The sequence below is a fragment of the Rhopilema esculentum genome, chromosome 15 (genome assembly GCF_057945365.1).
Source record: "Rhopilema esculentum isolate cy_ngs chromosome 15, ASM5794536v1, whole genome shotgun sequence".
NCBI classification, from domain to species: domain Eukaryota; kingdom Metazoa; phylum Cnidaria; class Scyphozoa; order Rhizostomeae; family Rhizostomatidae; genus Rhopilema; species Rhopilema esculentum.
The window spans coordinates 707560-728706 of NC_142829.1; the positions used below are offsets into that span (position 1 = coordinate 707560).

General features: G+C 37.4%; 3 protein-coding genes across 4 annotated transcripts in view; 2 read left to right on the forward strand and 1 right to left on the reverse strand.

Annotated features, from left to right (window-relative positions):
* The window catches only part of LOC135685726 (uncharacterized), a 62113-nt gene that overhangs the window by 38907 nt on the left and 2059 nt on the right, over positions 1–21147 (reverse strand). The window contains exons 1-5 of one of the 2 annotated variants that reach the window (XM_065201773.2): positions 15485–16062; positions 13626–13687; positions 12999–13094; positions 12409–12486; positions 1671–1763 (exon numbers count right to left, since the gene is read on the reverse strand). In XM_065201773.2, the coding sequence (XP_065057845.2) occupies positions 1671–1763; positions 12409–12486; positions 12999–13094; positions 13626–13687; positions 15485–15581 (426 nt within the window). In that variant the 5' untranslated portion in view covers positions 15582–16062. Of the gene's footprint in view, positions 1–1670; positions 1764–12408; positions 12487–12998; positions 13095–13625; positions 13688–15484; positions 16063–21147 lie in introns of those variants that run through there. The other variant, XM_065201772.2, reaches the window with a different exon arrangement.
* LOC135685738 (uncharacterized) lies at positions 400–4076 on the forward strand. Its single transcript, XM_065201791.2, has 2 exons — positions 400–551; positions 2535–4076. Exon 2 carries the CDS (start codon positions 2778–2780, stop codon positions 3777–3779), a length of 1002 nt encoding a protein of 333 aa, XP_065057863.2. The 5' UTR covers positions 400–551; positions 2535–2777; the 3' UTR covers positions 3780–4076.
* On the forward strand, positions 5551–10442 carry LOC135685736 (uncharacterized). Its single transcript, XM_065201789.2, has one exon. The coding sequence runs from the start codon at positions 7900–7902 to the stop codon at positions 8926–8928; it is 1029 nt and encodes a 342-aa protein (XP_065057861.2). The 5' UTR covers positions 5551–7899; the 3' UTR covers positions 8929–10442.

The window sequence follows — 21147 nt, forward strand, 5'->3', positions numbered from 1 at the left end:
GGGTGCTAAGTAGCTTTAATAGCTTTAAAGCTGCAGTAAAAGGGGAAAGAAGCTTTGGCTCTCTACCTTTGCTAGCCATGCCCTCCCCCACTTTCAAATTCGTTGCGTGGGCCTTGCGACTAAAGTCAATTACATTTGATTTTCACTCGCTTTTGTCAGTATCGATGTCAGAGTGACAGCTACGTATTTAATTAACTAAATTTTAATTAATTTATTTTGATGTTAAGTGACACAGTGCCAAATAAATGTCGATAATTTCCCTACGTTCCCCGATCTTCCTATGTTTGTCTTTATTCCCAAACATTCTCTAATCCTCATTCTACATCCCGCATTCCATATTTTAGTGATAGCCGACACACACTTTCATTTCCAAGGAAGTGACATTTCATGGAACAAAAAGATTAAAAGCTGCGGCAGATTCATGAATAGAACATAAAGACGCAGAGATGTTGGGAGCAGGACTGGTCTAAAGGTCTTCAGTGCGAAAGAAGAATGATGGTGGTTGATTTTCACTGTGTTCAAAGCGGAAAAGGCTCCACGAAATGCTAGAAGTGAGTATGAAGTTTGCTTATTCGACATTTCGCTGACTGCCAAAGAAAAAACCTGCAGAAATTGTATTGATGTCATAATAGCATACTCAAGTCATGAAGGGAGCAATATTTCCGGCCCTGGGCGTGCCCCATCAAGAGGAAGCATCGATTTTTACAAGACCATTCCAATTTCAACCAAAGTTGTAGTCAGAGTAGGTTTCGAATCCCCACAACATAGCCAATTGTGCTGCCTTGATTCCTAGTTTTCAACCGGATCAACCCTTTTTGTGACGACAACAGTAGAATTTGTCTAGCAACGTCACAAAGAGCAGCAGCCTATTTTCAACTTGGTTCGGATCTACACGAATTTAACTCTGTTTCATACATTAAGCGAATTCTTCAGAATCACTGCAACCCCTAATAATTTATAGTGGCATTTTATCAGTTCAGGTTGTGTGATTTTACTTGTTTTAAAAAAATTGCTTGTAAAGTTTACAAAACCTTGCAGTAACCAAATGTAGTGACCATTACCTTGAACAGCCCTTGAACAATATAATATGGATAGAAATGTCACGTGATACATTCTTGCGTTTGCGAACTTTTGTTCTCGGACAATAAAGTAAAGCCCGTATCATCTTTCCTATATTTTGGTTCTGTATTTTGGTTCGGAGTAAAAAATAACCGCTGCGAGGGGCCAAACAATTGAACATTAGAATCCTATTATGACCCGTTTGCAGAAGCTTTCTAGAAGGCCTAGATTTCATAGGATTTGCCAGGTAAAATCTACCAAAAGTTCAATAAAACAATACCAAAAAAAAGTATTTTCGATCTGCACAAATCTGCATTGCGTACGCTAATCTGAAATGTCTTTGAGCAGAGGTTTGCCGTCGACCCAATGGGCAACTATAATTTCAAACTGTTTTTCTCAAAAATGTGGCTTGATAAAAGGTTATGCTGACAAATAGCATTAAATATTGATAGGTCTAGTTTTAATTCATTTTCTACCAGTCAATGCTAGCCAACCCAAATACGAAACACCAGAAGGCACAGCTACACACAGTAAATAAACTGTAATTTGAAACAAGCTGAAAACTACGGTGAATATCAATAAAAAGTAATCGTCTGAATGAAATGTCATACCTGGAACCTGTAAATGATACTCCAAATGAGCCCCAATGTTGGCACAGGAATCCCATCAACAATGTCAATGTTGCCGATGTTAACCAATTTGACCTACGAAACGATATATACTCACTATATAGTGTGAACAATTTTTCGTACACCAAAACGAGATCCGCTCGTTTACAAAAGTTTCTTGATTTCATTAGCTCAAAGGAAATTAGACCAAATATCTTTTGATTGGAAGCCTAGGATGCAACTGCAGTTTACAAGTATCTCTATCGACTAGCTCCTGAAAATATTCAGCTAATGTTTACAAATTTATCGGAAACAGTTCACGGTCTCTCCGTAATACAGACCTTATCTTAGAATACATCGCTTTGCAACCTCTTACGGGCAACGTAGATACTCATATCGAGGTGTGAATTTGTGGAATAAATTAAGCACTGAGATAAAAAGTGCCCCTTCACTGGCTAATTTCAAAAATTTGCTGAAACAATCTTTGAAAAATCAAAGGGTGTGCGAGTTCTTGTACAGCATCAAATTTTTTTTATTTTTCTTTTCTAACAAAATTTTTGTTTATTTTTGTTATTGAATTGTATGTTGATTAGCTTAGGTTTTTTAGACAGGGCACATTGTAAATCAGTTTTTATCTTTTCATTACTTAATGTTTAACCCTGTATGAAATTAAAAAAATCAGTTAAAACTGGAAAACTAGTATTAAAATAAAGACTTTTCTTTATTTTGAAATAAAAAATAATAATTAAATCACCTGGAAAACCACGTTATTAGCAAATTAAGAGCATTGGCATAATATTGCTGTTTATGTATTGCTGAGAAAAAATAAAAAAATCGATTGAATATGATAAAAATATTTCTTCCTAGAAAAAGAGGCCTTTGCTTAAGAAAACCTGCTTGGGACATCCCATGAGTATCGAAAGGAAGTCCTCGTTGATTGGTCAGAATCTCCAAGGACACCTGCGAGAATTGAAACTGTTACAAAATAGCACAAGGCACCGCTTTGAAGCGTCATACTAAATTATCTTGGCAAAGGACTAAGCGGAAAATCTGGTACAGGAAAAACAGTAAGCAAGCGAAGCAAAGATCGACCATATTGAGGAACTGAAGATGGCAGATCCATGCTTTCCAGGGTCAGACGCACCATACCAACTTTCGTATTTTACGTCAAGCGTTTCGGCAATACTGACTATTCTAATTACGACAGGTAACTTCTTGATTATTTTTGCTATTGCAAAAGATCCATTGAAGAAACTTCGAAACCCGTTCGCATTTTTTCTCGCAAATGCGGCTGCAAGCGATTTAATGGTTGGCGTTGTAGCGATGCCTGTTTCCACAGTTTTCCACTACATGGAAGCAAAGCGAAGCATAAACAAAACCCTGGTTTACATTCTGCATTTAACTTACTTTGTATCAGCATCAGCAAGTTTGTTCAGCATGGCAGCAATGACTATTGACCGATTCTACGCGCTCAAGTCACTATCATCGAAACGTCGAAAGCTCACACGTCGTAACTGCATTTTGATATCAGTACTGACCTGGGTTTTAGCGATTGGATTATCTGTATTTTACTTCATTCTTGGCTACATCAGTTTACTTATGGTGCTCATCCACATTTCGCTCGTTACTACATTTGCGATTACGTTCATCACTTACGTCAAAATAATTCGACGTATGAGGCAAATCAAACAGGCTTTCAAACAGTCGAATCCACAACACTTGGTAAATGGCGAAGCAACATCGAACCAGCAAAATGCGACATCGAAACCTGACCGACACTTCTTGCGAGAGCGCAAAGTTACGAAAGTTTTCCTTTCCTTGTTGATTACATTTCTTTGCATAAACATACCAGCCATGGCATTTCTCTATTTCTTGGAATTCTGTCTTTCTTGCCCATGCGACACAAGACACGTGTTCCGAGACTTGGTCCTCTGCCTTATTTCTACAGCTAGTGCTACCAACCCTGTTATCTGCCTGCTTAGGCTGCCAGTAATGAGGGCAACGGCATTCACACTTTTAAAGTGTGGGAGAAGGCTGCCACTGAATGACAGTTCAATTCAAAGCGGAGACCAGCGGAGAGCCATGCAACTTGAGGGTGTGCCCAAAATTTGAATCTTCAAAGTAATGTATAACATAATGTCTGTGACACTGACTGCCACGATACTGACTCTGATAAGTTGATTAACTTTCATCGTATGATTTTTATTCTGTTGGTTGAAGGGAGTTCACACCGTCCACTTTCTATGTTTTGTAATTAAAGATACAGGACCTTAGCTGCGAGAAATGCGCGACTTAGATGACATTGTCATTATGATTTGCGGGAAAGAAACATTTCATTGTCTACTATGATGTATTCTCGTTAAGTAATTATCCTAGTGTTTTGTCATAGAGATCTTTTAGGTAGCTCCATTGTTTGTCAAACTTTCTTTCGTTCTTTTCTTGCAGTTCTTTGTGTTCCCTTTCCTCTACCTCTTCTTCTCCTTCTTCTTTCTCTTTCACTTTTTTCTTTTACTTCTTCCTCTTCTTCCTCTATTTCTTCTTTTTCCTTCACTTTCTTTTCTGCTTCTGCTTCGTGTTCTTCTTTATCTTTTCGTTCATCTTTTTCACCAATGTAAATTGTTGACTTCATTAATAATTTCTTGCTATTGACAGGAGACTAACTGGTTTTCTAAACTTCTAGCCTATAAACTACCTAGGTTACACCTTCTAAACTAGTTAGGATAGTGCATCTCTGCAGATGCTTTCAAAGATGATTTTTCAAGCCTTCTCCTCAAATAAATAGCAGACTCTTCAGTAGAATATTCTGGGATTTTGCCTTTAATAGAGCAATCTTGCTTGATTTCGCTAGGAATTGCACAACATCTTGCTGAAGAACAATGCAAATTTGCAAGTTTCCAGCCCTTTTAGGGCTATTCTTGATTTGCTCATCAGCATGTTGTGTAGCATCATTAAATTCATTGTTGCAACTCCGAGGGACTTCTTTTTCCAATCCAATTTCCCCAGATCCTGTCCTGAGTGCTGATCAGTGAATAAGCTTAGATTCTCCTTGTATAAATTCATTTAGCCATCATGCGGTGGCGCTCTTTCGATTAAGGGGATCAAATAAAAGTAAAAAGAAGACAAGGCAGACAGGAATAGACAATGAATTTTATACGACGCAAATCGGCCATTGCTTTGATATTTCTAAATACGACTAAACGTTTACTGCGATTCTTTGGTCAATAACAAGTCATTTTTACTAGAACTGAAGAGCATTTGCATGTATTCAGCGATTTCTGCTTTAACTCGATTCACAGTGGAAATCAAATATTTGCACGCTTTTGTACTTGTTAATTTACAAGGTGAAAATTTGCCTGAAGATAAAAAAATAATTCAGATATTATTGACGTCTTACTTTATCAGAAAAGAAAATAAAAAAGCAGAACAGAACAATAAATGTGGTATTAAAATACAAAAAGTAATCTAAAAGAACTATTCTAACCCCTCTTACCGTATTTACTCTAATATTCCCGCTGCGGGATTAGCGTTCTAACCCAACAAAAAAGGCAGGATTATTGGAGAGGCGGGTATATTGGAGAGGCGGGATTATTGTAGAGGCGGGATTATTTTTTCAATGCCTTGAAGTCTAGTTTGAGGATACCGTTTCAACAAAAACGTCTCTTAAATTCGATTGTGGCAAATCAGAGAAAAAATATGCAATTTCAACATGTATGGGGGGTTAAAATTAAATGGGGGTGGGATATTTATTTTCACAGACAAGACAGAGCAGAAATTGTGCTTTATAGACAGTAGTACGAAGTCAAAAAAACAAACGTCTTTTATGCTGCGAGACTTGGATGTTTGATAAACTTGCAAAATAAAAGCTCTCTGCCCTCTCCCGTCTATGACATTATCATGTGATTTAACCCATTCACTCCAAGCATAAGTTTCAATGCTTGATTTTCAACCCATACAAAGTGTGTAAAGAATAGCAAATGCCAATTAAAAGTTTCAATCCCGCATGCGGGATTATTGGGGAGGCGGGATTATTCTTACTATCTATGAAGTACAAGCGGGATTAGTAGAGAGACGGGAATAAAAGAGAAACGAGAATATTAGAGTAAATACGATATCTCATTAATTCCAAGACAGTGGTGGCGCCAAGAGAGGGCTAGGGGGGGGGCTACAGCCTCTCCGTCGGAAGCATCTAGCCCCCCATCGGAGGCAATTTTAGGTTATTGTCGGAGAAATTTTGACAAAATAACGTACGAAAACTGCTTATTTTAGTCATTTTAGCCCCCCTGTCGGAAGCTCCAGCCCCTCTGTCGGAAGATTTCTGGCGCCACCTCTGTTCCAAGATAGACCTCAGTATCATTTTCAAGTTTATAGCGTATAACATATTGTGAGAAAGTCATACTTATTATGCGTCAAAAAATCTACGTCTTAATGAAGCTTTAGCCTTGAATCATTCTTTAATTATTCTTAAAATTCAGCAATTTTGAGCCTTAATTATCTAACAAGCTATATTCTAATATTAAGAAAAGAGTACAAACGATAATAATCATTAAGCCCCGTTAAAACGCTCTCAACATTTCACAGAACATTGCTCAACATTTTTAGAGTGCAAATGTTGAAAGCATTTTAACACCCTGTTCAGTAATGTTCAGTGGTGTTGTGCGTTGTTTAGCAACGTTGAATGGAATTTGAACAAACTCAAAAATGTTCAGCCGGTCAGCTCAACATTTCCATTGTCAAAGGTTTGCGCGTCAAAGAAGGAAATCGACCCTGACCCTCATCAGGCAGCTACTGTTAAATGAAAAGAGTGTACGAAATCCATCTTATCCATCTTCCTAAATACCCTACCAAAATACCGGGTTGCCTTGTCTTGGATCATGGAGAGTCCGAAGTTCATCGCTCGACAACACCCCCACTCAAAATAACTAAACATCGCTATACAAATGTTGAGCGATGTTCAATACACAAAACAATGACAATTTACGAACATCGTAAGATTATTCACAAAACGGGACAAAGGAATTGGAAGTTAAAAGCTCCTGTTTGCAAACGCGTTTTTTTGCCGATGACCCAATGCCGGATGATGATGCAGAAAAAAGTGCAGCCACTTCGCTAGAAACTGCAGGTACAAGTTGCATTTCAAATTTACCCTTTGTACAAATCTTTTGTCGTAGTGACAAGCAGTATTTCTAAGCACCAACTTTTTATTGGTGAATAGCAAGTTTTCCAAGCTGATAATCCAAATGCATTCGAACATTGTCTATAATAGTTTTTCGAGCAGGACCACATCAAAATCGCAGCACAACCAAGGTTTCTATCATCGACATTAATCGCTTGTATCAACAATAAAAAATTCCAGACCTGCAAAATACTAAACACATTGACAAGCATCCTTTGTGGCTGTTTAATTCAACTTGTGACAACTGCAAAAATGGGTTCTACAGTACCACAGGAGACAAAGGTCTTGTATTGGAGGGAAGCTAGAGTTGCTAATTGCGATAGTCTAGCGTCGCGTTGAATTGACGTCTCTTTTTCGTTGCAAACATGTAAAAGAATTTTACATCTTGCATTAAGATTACACATAGATGGGATTACATCAGGATAAATTCAAGGATTCAATCAGATTCAAGGAATGATAACATCTTACTGTCGTAGTATTTAAGTAGTTCATTTCGACCTGTCTTGTTATAATTAAGTCAGTCATCGAATTCTGAATATTGAATAGATCCGTTTTTAGAAGTAAATTCATCATTAAAACGTCAACCAGTAACACTACAGATGCCACCTTTTCATTCTACCTTCATTTTGCCATAATTACTAGAAAACCGGGATCTTCATATTAAATCTTGCAAATTGTTCATACTCTTATGAATAATTTATGAAAGCAAGGCAAAATACTGCGATCCTATTGAGATCCATTGTTGGTAACACAATGAAAACGATAGAAAGGACAGCCATCGATAACAAACGAAGTCTCTTTGCTTGATAAAAAGCACTTTGATAGACAAGGACCGAGTGTCAGAAAATGACTGACAATTGGCACGAGAAGGCATTGCCCGCAGTGAAAATTATTTGAAGTAATAACCACCTGAAATTAATCGAAGCACTAACGAAACAATTCAGCAAGAAGATTGTCAAAAAAGGAATGAAAAGTTAAATGGTTTGCACTAAACTGATGTGGAGTTAACGTCTGGACAAAGACAATTTTGCCGGAATTCTGAAGTGGCGATATTTTGAGATGGCAGACCCATGCTTTCCAGGGTCAGACGCACCATACCAACTTTCGTATTTTACGTCAAGCGTTTCGGCAATACTGACTATTCTAATTACGACAGGTAACTTCTTGATTATTTTGGCCATTGCAAAAGATCCATTGAAGAAACTTCGAAACCCGTTCGCATTTTTTCTCGCAAATGCGGCTGCAAGCGATTTAATGGTTGGCGTTGTAGCGATGCCTGTTTCCACAGTTTTCCACTACATGGAAGCAAAGCGAAGCATAAACAGAACCCTGGTTTACATTCTGCATTTAACTTACTTTGTATCAGCATCAGCAAGTTTGTTCAGCATGGCAGCAATGACTATTGACCGATATTACGCGCTCATGTCGCTATCATCGAAACGTCGAAACCTATCTCGACGAAAATGCATCATCATTTCAGCGTTGATTTGGGTAACAGCAGTGAGTTTTTCTGGTTTTTACTTCCTTCTTGGCTTTGTCACACTGCTTCTCGTCTATGTGAACATTTCACTGTGTACCGTCTTCGGCATGACCCTCGTTACCTACTTAAAGGTTATACGACGGATGCATCACCTTACATCGACGCTGCAGGATCCAAATGGTACTGCGGTGAATAGTGAGGAAAGGCAAGACAAAATGGCATCGCCAAGTAAAGGCAATCTAAACCGCGAGCAAAAGGTTACGACTGTTTTCATGTCTATCATGATTGCATTTATTAGTATTAACACTCCAGCAATGATCTTTATTTATATACTGCAGTTTTGCTTTGCGTGTAGCTGCAACACGAGGCATATATTTCGTGACTTGGCGTTTCTTTTCGTCACATTCTGCAGTGCCACCAACCCATTAATATGTTTGGTCAGATTTCGTGTGATAAAGAAATCTGCGATAATCTTGTTGAAATGTTGGAAAAGACCGGCAAAAACAGATGGCTCGTTAGACGGCGAAGATCACACCTCGCTACAAACAATGACACCGGACGTTGGGAGAAGAAGGGTGGTTGGAAGCCCTTTTGTGATTACTACGTGAACGAACGGCAACTCAAAATCCAACTAAAACAGTTTATTCAAGCAAGAGGACCCAAAACTGATTCCTTGGTTTTATGACACTTCGCACTAATTCATATCATTACTTCGCAATGTGTGATCTTGCTAACAAAAACCACCAGGAAATTTCTCTTGAAGGTAGCTGCTGAGGTCTAAGTGGCCACCAAAGTACCAAACATTGTTTATTGTGAGTAAACAAATCTGTCTTCTCTACCTATGAGGATCAAATGGTCTGCAAATATGCTATCGAAAATGCTATCGATCAGAATACTGCCCCTTTTAGCATGCATCATGCATTAGCATGTCTTGTTACGGGCACGAAGCAAAAAGAAAACCTCAAAATTCAAACTGGAGTCGCAACAGCACTTGCGCAGTTGCATCTTTTCCAACATCATTTCTAGACACAAAGAGGAAACACAACACTACAGTCAAAAACTCTTGTTCGAAAGCAAAATCAAAGGCAGAAAGCTTGCTGGAGGGTGGTGTTTGGCCGGAAGATAACTATCTTTACCTTCTGGAAATAGTTCAACCATGCACAAATGACTGCACAAAATTAACAATGCTAGGAAAAGATAGCAGTGTATTTGCCGATTGCAGCGATAGATATAAAAAGAGAACAAGGATCCTAAAGGTTGAAACAAAATCACACAATATCTAACATTGAGATAGGTAGAGCAGAAGTTGCGATGTCTTATCAACTTTAAGCGTTCCTAGCTCACGCACAAAAAAATGTATCTGGATTTCAGCAATTCGGAAGTCTTTGTTGCTATTTAAAAACAAAGATTGTAATTCTTTTGCTGGAATATGGCAAGCAATGATATCATTTATTCAGCATTATATCTTTTGAAAATAAATTTCATTCACGTGATAAAAGATTGATTAATATTTCATCAATTATTGAAAGATAACATTCCCCGAGCAAATTGTTTTCCAACAGAGCATTTAATTGTTTTCCAACAGAGCATTTACTTTCTAAAAAGCAATAGATTTTTGCTGAACCAAAACGTTGATATCCAATGGTGATTAATTGTGGATAGCCACGTGATAACAACAAAGGTACCGTCAGTCTATGAATTGCCATTTCATTTTAGGCTTCACAACTAACAGCAACTATTATTTTCTCAAGATACGGCATTTGGCTAGCAGAGGCTTTAACACCTCCAATTTTTCAAAGAAAATTTACCAGTTTTTCACAATCTTTGAAAAATTTCTAAGAGCAGGTACGATTGCAAAATATTTCATAGTAAATCAATACAGATACTCTTTTGCTGTTTATTTTAAGTTTTTCATCTTGCTCAGCGAAGGTTTAGTTGTGTAGCCTGGCAAACTTGGCTGTCACATAAATCTTCATATCACGTTTTTTAATGCCTGATAACCGCCATTATAATTATTTTTCTCTCCAAAGTGATTGAAATTTTTTCTGAATGTACGACTAAGAACCGACAGTAAGATCTTTCGAAAGAGACGTTTTTACGCTGTTCTAAAGGTCGCGGTTTCCACAGGAGATGCAAATTTTTCAAAGGAAACACGCCCTTTTTTGAAGATTTGTCCTTAAATGTAACGCTCGCAATAAATGCTATTGCCTATAACTTGTGATCAGAGTTTTGGAATTTTTTACATTTTCACGTGTGCAAAATCTCAAAAAAACATCAGATCTTTGCTGTGGCTGTTTTCATGTTTAATTACAGGCCCAGTTTCAACTAAATTTCAACTTAATGAGACTATAAAACGACGTTTCAATCTACTGCCGCATCAGTTAGTTTAATGAGGCAGTAGTTCACCAGCCCTGTCGCTCAATTCACTAGGAGTGCGATTTGCTTCAAACAGTCGTATTTCACCGCGTTGATTTAAATACTTGCATTGCATTTTTTGCCACGAACTGCTGTTTCCGTCGCTGTCGTTGTTTGCCATGTTAAGCCTGATTTACACGAGACGAATTTTTCGCGCGAAGCGAATTTTTCGCCACGAATTTTTTAGCTGCGAATATTTCTCTCGAATTCGAAGTTCAATTTACACTGGCAGAAATTTTCATGCGAACTCACTGCGAGTATTACAAAAGAATATAGCGACTGTCCGAAGAGTGCTCATTTCAGAAAGTTTTAAATTTTAAATTTATCAGAAAAGCGAGCAAAACAGCAAAAAGCGATACTGGATTAGAAAAAAATTATTCAGGACGTCTTCAGAAGGGGGAATTCCATCTTTCGGTAAGAGAGATTTAAGTTTACATTTATAAGACCAGGATAACTTCTTCAAATACTTTCAAAGGTCGCCATTGAAACTTGATGAAACTTTCAAGCCAGTTTTCGTCAATATGAACTTCAAATGTTTGAATATTAATCTGATATGAATCCACATACATGGGTTGTGTACGAGGAACAGGAAATGAATAATTACCAACCTATTTTATTGACGCTTTAAAGGCGAGAGTGTTTGAGAAAAAGAGTGCGGAAAGACGTAGGCCATCTGAAACCGATACAGAAGTCAGGTGTCTTCAATCAAATGCTGTTCTGATTTGTATATTTTACAAGGCGAAAAAATTCGCAGCGAAAAGGTAAGAATGGTTTCTAGTTTTTCGCAGCGAATTATTCGCTGCTATTTCGCTGCGAATTTTCCAATCTCTACTTCTGCGCATATTATTCGCGCATTCGCGGCGAAAAGTTCGCTTCGCACGAAAAAATTCGTCTCGTGTAAATCAGGCTTTAGAAATCTGCGTCTAGATCCTTTAAATTCAATTTTGATACCGGAGTTGAGAAAAGCGCCAAATATGAGTGTCTTGTGCGCATGCGCTGAATATGACCGGGAGAACGAAGAAGAATTTTATTCGATGTTTAAATCAGCTGCCGCATTTAGTCGCACAATTGCAGAATAAAATTCAATTTGATTTGACAGGGCAGAAATTCAATGTTAAAACTGGACTTCAATTTGCGATGAAATTTTTCTGTCCAAAGAGTGAAACGTTTCAAGCTGTTTCAAATCGTGCCGTTTTCAAAAAGTTTTCATTTGACGACTACTACAAAAAATTTTCAGTATAAACGGTGGGCCAAAACGGATGATTTTGCACGGTTTTCAATTAAAATTGGTACAGTATGATGGACAGCGTCAAAATCCGGAAAAACAAATGCCTACACGCTGAGGGCCCAACCTAAACGCGCTTAAGCACGCAGTGAATACGAAGGTTAGATAACAATGAAAATATTACGTCACGCTAATGCATTGAGTACTTAACATGTGATGCCACGCCAATGCAATTACACCAAAATTTCAAAAGAAGTACGCCAAAATTTGATGTACGTACTGCTGTTGTACGCTAAAGCTCTTAAATTTTTCCAGATGTATGACTGTGTTAAAAAACGCAACGGTGACAATGGTTTCCGCAAGTCTCTCTTTCTAAACTGTAGATTCCAATGTTTATTAATACTAAAACACAAATAACTTTTTAAAAACAAAAACAAAAAATTGGTACCTCATATTCTTTGAGAAATTCAAGAGCAACATTGATGTTGTTCAGCTTGTGTAGGCGAAGTTTCCCATGAACTCTTTGCTGCAGATTTGAAATAATGACCGCTGTATTAACAGCAATATATAAATTGTGATTTTAAGATATTCTTTGCATTATTATCATATGAAATTGATAGTTTTTCATTCTATGATCGAGGTTTTTAACACAATTTCAAAAAAGCGAGAGGATTTTTCAGAAAAACAGGGCTTCCAAGGAATTTTTTTGAGTTCTTTTGTAAGGATTTTTGTAGAGTGGTATGCTCTTCGGATGAGACATTAAATGGTAGATTCAGTGAGAATGTGACGGAGGATATAATATTCAAGATGTCCCTTGAGAATTCTTCTGATTTACAGAGGAGCAATCGTCTTTTTATTTTGGATATGAATTTCTACCGGAAAGTGAAAACCATTTAGTTAAGTGCTCTGTTCGAAGCCTCGCGTGGTGGTCTAAACCAAGAAAAACACAAAATTGCACCCTTGTTCCGCACAGCAATGACGGTTATTTCAAAGAACAAAAATTATAATGCCAATTGATTTCAAATAAGAAGCATCTACCGTTTTTCTGCCAGTTAGGATTTCCAACAATTTTAGCAGGTTGTTGCCATCTCGAAAGTCGACGAAAAGATCTTTGATAACTGTGGTATCGTTTTCCTATGAATAAAAATCAATCTTATAAATATATATTCTTTGAGGCTGATTTTAATTTAGTAAAATCAAAAACCTTGCAATTAAGAGACAATGATTAAAAGAGGTATTGTTTAGGAAAATGAAATATCTTGTGCTTCATCAAAATAGATGAAAATCAGAGAAGAAAAAAGTTCTAAGACTCCCTGACTTTTTATAATCTATATTTCTATGAATCCTATACTGGCAAATTAAAGGTGAAGATCTGGTCCAATGAATTCCGATGTTTTATTGAATATATTCGGTACAAAAAATTCCAATATGTTCATTATCATCGGTACAAAACTTGCATATACCAAACAGGGTACTGACTTTAATGATCAAAACGTGGTTATTTGAGAAAATGTTTGACATTTGTATAAGTGCATCGACTAAAAAAGTAGTGTCAGATGGAGCGAGCTACTTTATTTTCTTTTATCCTAAACTATTTCCTTACAAAAAACTGCAAGTGAAAGAAATTCATCGCCACAAATAAGAACAAATGTAGTTTCCTTTTACCTGTGAGTACTTGGAGTTGACCCATCTTGTGAAAGCCTTTTTCTGGGTTTCCTGGCGCTTTTCTAAAAAAGAACATTGAAATATCTCTGAAACAACACGATGTTAAATCTAATTCAAATAACGGCCTAACGACTTTCTTTTATTGTTGTTCCCCTACCTTCGTCCCTCTTTCGCTTCTTTTTTAACGTAAAGTGGTTGTTTCGCCTGGAACTCATATTTTCTCCACTGCAAACTGGCTAAAGCATTCGAGAACACTGCTATTGCAAGAATTGAGAAATAAATCAGGCATTTACCTGCTCAGCCTTTAAGGCAAGGCAGTTGAAAAACCTTCCTTGTTGGATAAGATGCTTCCTCAAATGATATTATATGGCCGTAAATAGTCCTGTTCTCAAGTGGGGGAAGAGGTCTCAAAAGTTATAAAAATCCTTTGATTCAAGCAAGTTGTCGCTTTTCTCCTCTTGTCCTCAAACAATGGTGTCCCCTACCCCGTATTTCTATCCTTTCTTCCAAAGATAATAGCAGTCTCTTTGTTTCTACAGCACTAATCAATCAGGGACGATGGCTGGGTTTATTTAACAAACAAATAATTGTAATATAGAGATCATTGTAAAAGATTCTTTATAGTCATATTTCAGGGTATTAGTAACAGGCTAGCCCCAGTTACGCCCGCTACGCGGGCACGCTGCAGCCCCTTCATCCACGAGGGTAAATGTCCCTCAGCAAAGACAAGAATTCTGTTAAAACTCCAAATGAATAAAAGTAAAATTAGCTTTGATAAAGACAAGAATTCTGTCGAAGCCCCCAATGAATTATTGGAAAGTAAGCCTTGAGTAAGACAAGAAAAGACAAAAAACGTCTAGCCTCTATTTGTATGTCAAAATAAATGGACACGCCCCGTAGGAGTCACGTGATAAAAATCAGCTTGCTCTGCTAGAAAATTTTGGTAGAAAATCTCACTCGCACCCCTGTGACTATCGCTTGTCAGGGGGTGGCCTGAAAGGAAAAGGGGAAGAGGCTCCCTCCCCCCTTCCTAGCGATAGTCACAGGAGTGTGAGTGAAATTTTATCCTACTCGATTTGGTTCTGTTTTTCGTTATATCCTGTGTATTTATTTGATTTTCATGCACGTAGTTCAAGCATTACATACGATCGATAACTAGCTCAGATGCTTCTAAAATGGCCCATATTAGAAATAAATCACCAAAAAATGCAAAATATTCCCGTGCTTCGCCCCGAGCCCCATTAGGGAGGGGGGGCTTACAGCGCCTCCTCAAACCCCCCCCCCCTCGCTGTCTTGGAACTCGCTTCGCAATTTTTATTTTCACCGATGACACGATTTTCCCTTTTTTCGACCACTGTTTACGATTTTACACTTTTTCGAAAACCAAGTGAACGGAATTTCTTAGGCTTGTTGGATGGCATCTCTGATCTAGCCATTGATAAATCGATTACATTGCTGTTCCTAACCATTGATAAATCGATTACATTGCTGTTCCTTGGAGATAGAATGAACCTTTCCCAAAATTGCACACAAGAGAAAAAATTGTCGAGAAGTGACGGGAGGTTCCGAAATTCTCCAGAATAAAATCTTTCAATGCTGGGTTGCTCATTCACAGGAACAGGTTCCTAACAACTTCATCTTGCATTGGGGATTGAGAAATTTCTAATTCTGAAAGATTTCTAAAGCCGGACGTTGCTTGATTTCGGAAATAGGTACTAGTGGTTTTGTTTCTAACTTCGCTCGAAATTACTCCGGATTCTGATTAATATCTACGTGTTCCTACAGAATACACCGCAAAACCGTCCTACCAACTACATCTACATACCAACCCAGATTGTTTGGCGCTGTCGATACGATACCTTGGTCGTCCGTGGCAGCCATTAAAGAAATGCAATTACTATCACGCTTCCATCTCTCTACAGAACTGCAAATATGAATTTCAGGACCACGAGACATCGTTCAATCGAAGCCATGCTTAAAATACGTTGAAAGTCGATTTAAATCAGTACATTTGGTGGGTTATCTGTTATCATCTGGTTCTTGTTGAGGTTAGGTTGACTTTGGTTTTTGTTTTAATTGTGTAGTGCCATCAAAAGATACAAAAGATAAGATGATAAAACCTTGATTTGAAATGAAACCCGAGTCATTCAAACGGTTAAAATCCGAATACTTTAGCGCATTCTCAAAGGTTTGCATTGGGCAAATTCACCGCGGTGCTTTCATGATACCACCGATAAAGCAAGACAACTATGAAAGGCAGCTACCGATCGATTAATTTATCAAAGCTACAAGGTCCAGTTTTGACAAATAAGGCTGTCCAAACAAGATTGTCTCATTGAGCCTTGCTTAAATCTACATGGAATCGCGATTTTTCATGCCTTAAAAAACATGAGGTTTTTCATATCCAAGAAATTAAGTAAGTAAAAAGCTAATTGATAGCACCAATACGGCGCATAATCAAAATATTAGTTTATCAAATTCTTGATCCCGGTAAAAGAAAATTGGTCAAAAGAATTGTCGAATGGTGCAGATGAACGTAATCTTTTGGTTGCTGACGATAGAACTTACTAATAAATTTAGGTAATATAGCTAAATTTCCGTAATTTTTCGTCAGGTTGGTTGTAAATTAGCTCTTCAAAATCTGGTCCATGGACTCCATTGCGTACAAGCAGATTATGAAACAGTATAAAACCCCTGCCTTCAATTTTTCTGGGGGGGGGGGGTTACTGCCCTCCTTGGCCCAGCCCGCTGTGCACGGCCATGTTCACAACAACAGTATTTGCGATGTATTTATTCTTTGAATTTTTTAATGAATATCCAGTTCTGTAGTTACCAACGGAGATGTAGTTGTCTGTAAAATTTTTCTCTGAAAATTCCCTAGATAGAAATATTACATGAATCTCCAGGATTATGTATAATTGGGGATTGATTATAAATAAATTTGGATTGTCCAGGATTATGAATAATTGGGGATTGATAAATTGGGATTGTCCAGGATTTTGGATAATTGGAGAATTGATTATGAATTAATTGGTATTGTCCAGGATTATGTTTAATTGGGGATTGATTATATGGGATTGTCCAGGATTATGTATAATTGGGGATTGAATATAAATAAATTGGGATTGTCCAGGATTATGAATAATTTGTGAATTGATTATGAATTAATTGGTATTGTCTAGGATTATGTCTAATTGGGGATTGATTATATGGGATTGTCCAGGATTATGTATAATTGGGGATTGAATATAAATAAATTGGGATTGTCCAGGATTATGAATAATTTGTGAATTGATTATGAATCAATTGGTATTGTCCAGGATTATGTTTAATTGGGGATTGATTATATGGGATTGTCCAGGATTATGTATAATTGGGGATTGAATATAAATAAATTGGGATTGTCCAGGATTATGAATAATTTGTGAATTGATTATCAATTAATTGGGATTGTCCAGGATTATGTATAATTGGGGATTGATTATAAATAAACTGGGATTGTCCAGGATTATGAAAAATTGGGGAATTGATTGTAAATAAAATGGGATTGTCCAGGATTATGAAAAATTGGCGAATTGATTATAAATAAATTGGGATTTCCAGGATTATGAATAATTGGAGAATTGATTATGAATTAACCGGTATTGTCCATTCCATGAATCATTTCGATTTATTTACGTATCTATTATGCTTATCATTTTTCTCCCGATTGGGAAAAACCATACAATACATTTGAAAATATTTTGGGGCCCCAGGGGCTGGGGTTTGTGGGCCCAGTGGGAAGAGCGGCCCAGAAGAGCGTACGTGTCTCAAAATCATAGATTCATTTGGGTGCAGGGACGCCGGAGAGGGCGCGGGGGTTCAACCACCCCTGTTACCTTTTGATAGGAGGTGCAAGGGGGGACCAAAGTGCCCTTTTTATAGAAGTTCCTTTGACATCGGCCGTTTGTAATTATGAAAAGATTCATGAGGGATTCTGACTGTACTGCCTTATTCATTACGAAATTTCTAAAAATTTGTGATGAAATTTCTTATACCAATAATTAGCCGATTTTCAAGATACCTACAATAGATTGAAACAAAATTATAGTTACAAATAAATTGTAGGTAGCTGGGAATTATTTTTCAAATGCCCTTCTTCTCAAGTCTACCTCCTTGGCCTTTGGTGGTTCCCTTGCTTCGCAAGATCGTATGTGAAATGGGTGTCATTTTTTATCCAACGGCCATAAACTTCAAAATATTCTAAACATAGTTGTTTGTTGCATGGGCCTTTTAACCTTCACACGATAAAAAACATTGAAAAAGTTTTGGCATATGCCCGTTAACTTCATTAACAGCGAAACTGTACATGAAAAGTTACCTTTTTGTTCCTGTGCAAATTTGTCGTAGTTTGCTTTTGCCTCAGTATCTGATTTGTAGCCAGAAAGTAACTCGGCGGATCCCCTTCGAGATCCAGCGCCTTTCCCTTGCATTTTTCTCTCCAAAAGATGCAAATCGAAATCCAACAATCCAAATGAAGTCATTTTCATCAGATTTCTCACGATCAAAATTTACAACACGAGTAAATTCATAAAATAAAATGTTTTTCTCTGTAATCACACTACGCAGATTTCTGCTCTATTTTTTGTTACTCCTTCCATTAAAAACATGAAAGGGCTTACCAGTGGTGATGTTTTTGCATAAAAAATCAAGTCTTAGAACACCCTGTTAATAGCCAATCACACAACCGTGGGAAAAACCATAAAAAGTTTGCACTACATGAAAGAGAGGTCGCACATTCTTAAACGAGTCTTTCGTGTTGCCAGGTAAAAAACACCTTGTTACTTTGAGCATGATCCACGGAATTTTCTAAACGATGACGCAGCCAAAATGGCTTCATCCATGTCTAAATTCAATTATTGGTCTGGTGTTTTTTCAAACTTACTTGCACAATTACTATCTTGCATACGTAACATTAAGCACTATAGAAATGAGCACTTTAAATGAAGGCTTGGTAAGCAATGAAAAGAGGACACTACACAAACCATTGGCGAGACTTCTATTGGCTGAAGGGGGATAATTTTACAATCTAGATATTGCCGTCTTCAATCATTTCAAAGAGAAACTGAAATTCTATGCAAGCTAAAGGAAATTCATTTATTTTTTTGAATAGGAAAGCATACAAAAATTTTACACCTTGAAATTAATTTCTTCTTGTGTTGTATATCTATAATTGGGAACATAAATCATTCTAGGAAGTCTGTCATACACTATACTGACGCCCTTATTTTTTGTGTTGCTTTTTCAAACATGCACAGAATTAAGCATTCGGCAATTATCGAATCGCTATCAGCTGTGTTCGCCGTAGAATTTATTTTGAAGATATCCAGAGTTGAGTATTCCGAAAAGAAGATGTGACTGGCAGAATGAATCATGCAGAGTTCTAAGGATTTAATCAAGCAAGTAAAGATGATATTAACGCGATGGAAGAACATTTACGTCGTAACAGAGAAAGGGACTGGGGAAGACAGTACACAAATCTGAACTTGAATAAAATGCTGAGTAAATTGAAGAACGAAGAAGTTGAGATTGGCAATGTCACAAATGCAAACTATTTGACTACATTTGTTATCTTTCCGTCTTTCATAAGGCATGAAGCATTAACTTCAAATCTAATTTCGATTATTAGGTGCATTTGCATTGAAGACCGTCTCAAAACATTTTAAAAAATTGTCTGTAGACGTTTGCATTTCACAAGTTTAATTGGTAGGAATTAATATGTCTCTAAAAACCTATTCATTGAAGAGTGAAGCAGGTGAATTTAGCTTTAATGGAATATTTTTATGGTTTCCTGAAATACCAGTTATATTTTGGATTTGAAAATCCTCCTGTTTAAATTTTTGTAGGATCGTCGTAATATTTGGGACTTGGATTTTGAGCAAGTTATCCTTTGGTTTGGTGGCATCGGGTGAGACAAATCAAAACTGCAGTGAGAATTATAAACACATATTTCTTGAAAACGATATCACAAAGCAAAAAGAGGTTGGTTAAAGGTGGCTAAGCCCCTAACCCCCCAAAGCCTGGTATCCCCAAAGCCTGGTATCCCCAAAGCATGGTATCCCCAAAGCCTGGTATCCCCAAAGCCTGGAATCCCCAAAGCCTGGTATCCCCAAAGCCTGGTATCCCCAAAGCCTGGTATCCCCAAAGCATGGTATCCCCAAAGCCTGGTATCCCCAAAGCCTGGTATCCCCAAAGCCTCGTATCCCCAAAGTCTGGTATCCCCAAAGCATGGTATCCCCAAAGCATGGTATCCCCAAAGCCTGGTATCCCCAAAGCCTCGTATCCCCAAAGCCTGGAATCCCCAAAGCCTGGTATCCCCAAAGCATGGTATCCCCAAAGCCTGGTATCCCCAAAGCCTCGTATCCCCAAAGCCTCATATCCCCAAAGTCTGGTACTTCACCCCTGCTCCACTAGCAATTGCAGAATATTATAAAGTATATATCAGAATTGGTAAAAGCTTGAAACTTTCAAATTTCATAATTTCATTTGGTTGAATTAACTCACTGCTACGTTTGAGCTATAAATCAGACTTTTTAACACGAAAAATTTAATTTTTCTTTTCACTGAATAAAACACTGGATCAAAATTGAATCAGTCCTTTTCTGTTGAGAAAACAATTAGGACTTCTAGTCTACCGTCACTTATGTGGATGCAATTTTGAATTATTTTCATCTTGCTAACTGCTCTTTTGTCTGTTGTAATTTTCACCAGGGCTGTTTAGGGCAATTTCGCCTGCCTCATAAGCTGCCTCTCTCCCAAAAAGTTCTGATTTATCAAGTTTTGTATTAACCATTATCTTTTCCTTGCTAATTTGCTATTTCTTAAAGCTAAAAAGTTTTTAACTCAACGATTCTTATCGTATGGGTTCATGACCAGGTAGCCCTCTTATGGGTTTTTCCGTGCATCCGTCACCATTAATATCAAATTGTATATAAACTGAGAAGGTCACTTTAATGAAAAAGTTTGTACCCTGAAAAACAATGAAAGTCTGTACCCCATTCTACAAGAATCTGTTGAGAAAGCAAACAATGGATTGAATGTCAAGTTGTCAATCTACATGTCCTGTCTATAAACATATGAATGACTGAATGATACACTGCCATGCTCTCATCACGTCTCCCAGTACCCCTCTAATAACCAACTTACACAACCCTCTCACACAACCCCCTCACACCATATTGATCACTTCCCTCCATTAAAACTCTAGGATGAAAAAACGCTATTCAGAATTACCCCCCAAATACTCATAGAAGATACCCCAAATATAAAATAAAACCCATGATTGGAATACAATATCGTAAATTAACGCTTACTGATTTTATACATTTATATAACAAAACACTATATAAGATCACCAAAGCATGATCTCCCAAAACACAAGGTAAGAACATGAGAAGAAAATATGATGTTTTTTAACATTTTCCCGCTTGTTAACAATGCAGATGCCATTTACCAGCTAATAAATTATCTTATATGTGAGTGT

Excerpts from the sequence above, each read along its gene's own strand:
- LOC135685738 (XM_065201791.2), top strand. The coding sequence starts at position 2,778 with ATGGCAGATCCATGCTTTCCAGGGTCAGACGCACCATACCAACTTTCG.
- LOC135685736 (XM_065201789.2), top strand. The coding sequence starts at position 7,900 with ATGGCAGACCCATGCTTTCCAGGGTCAGACGCACCATACCAACTTTCG.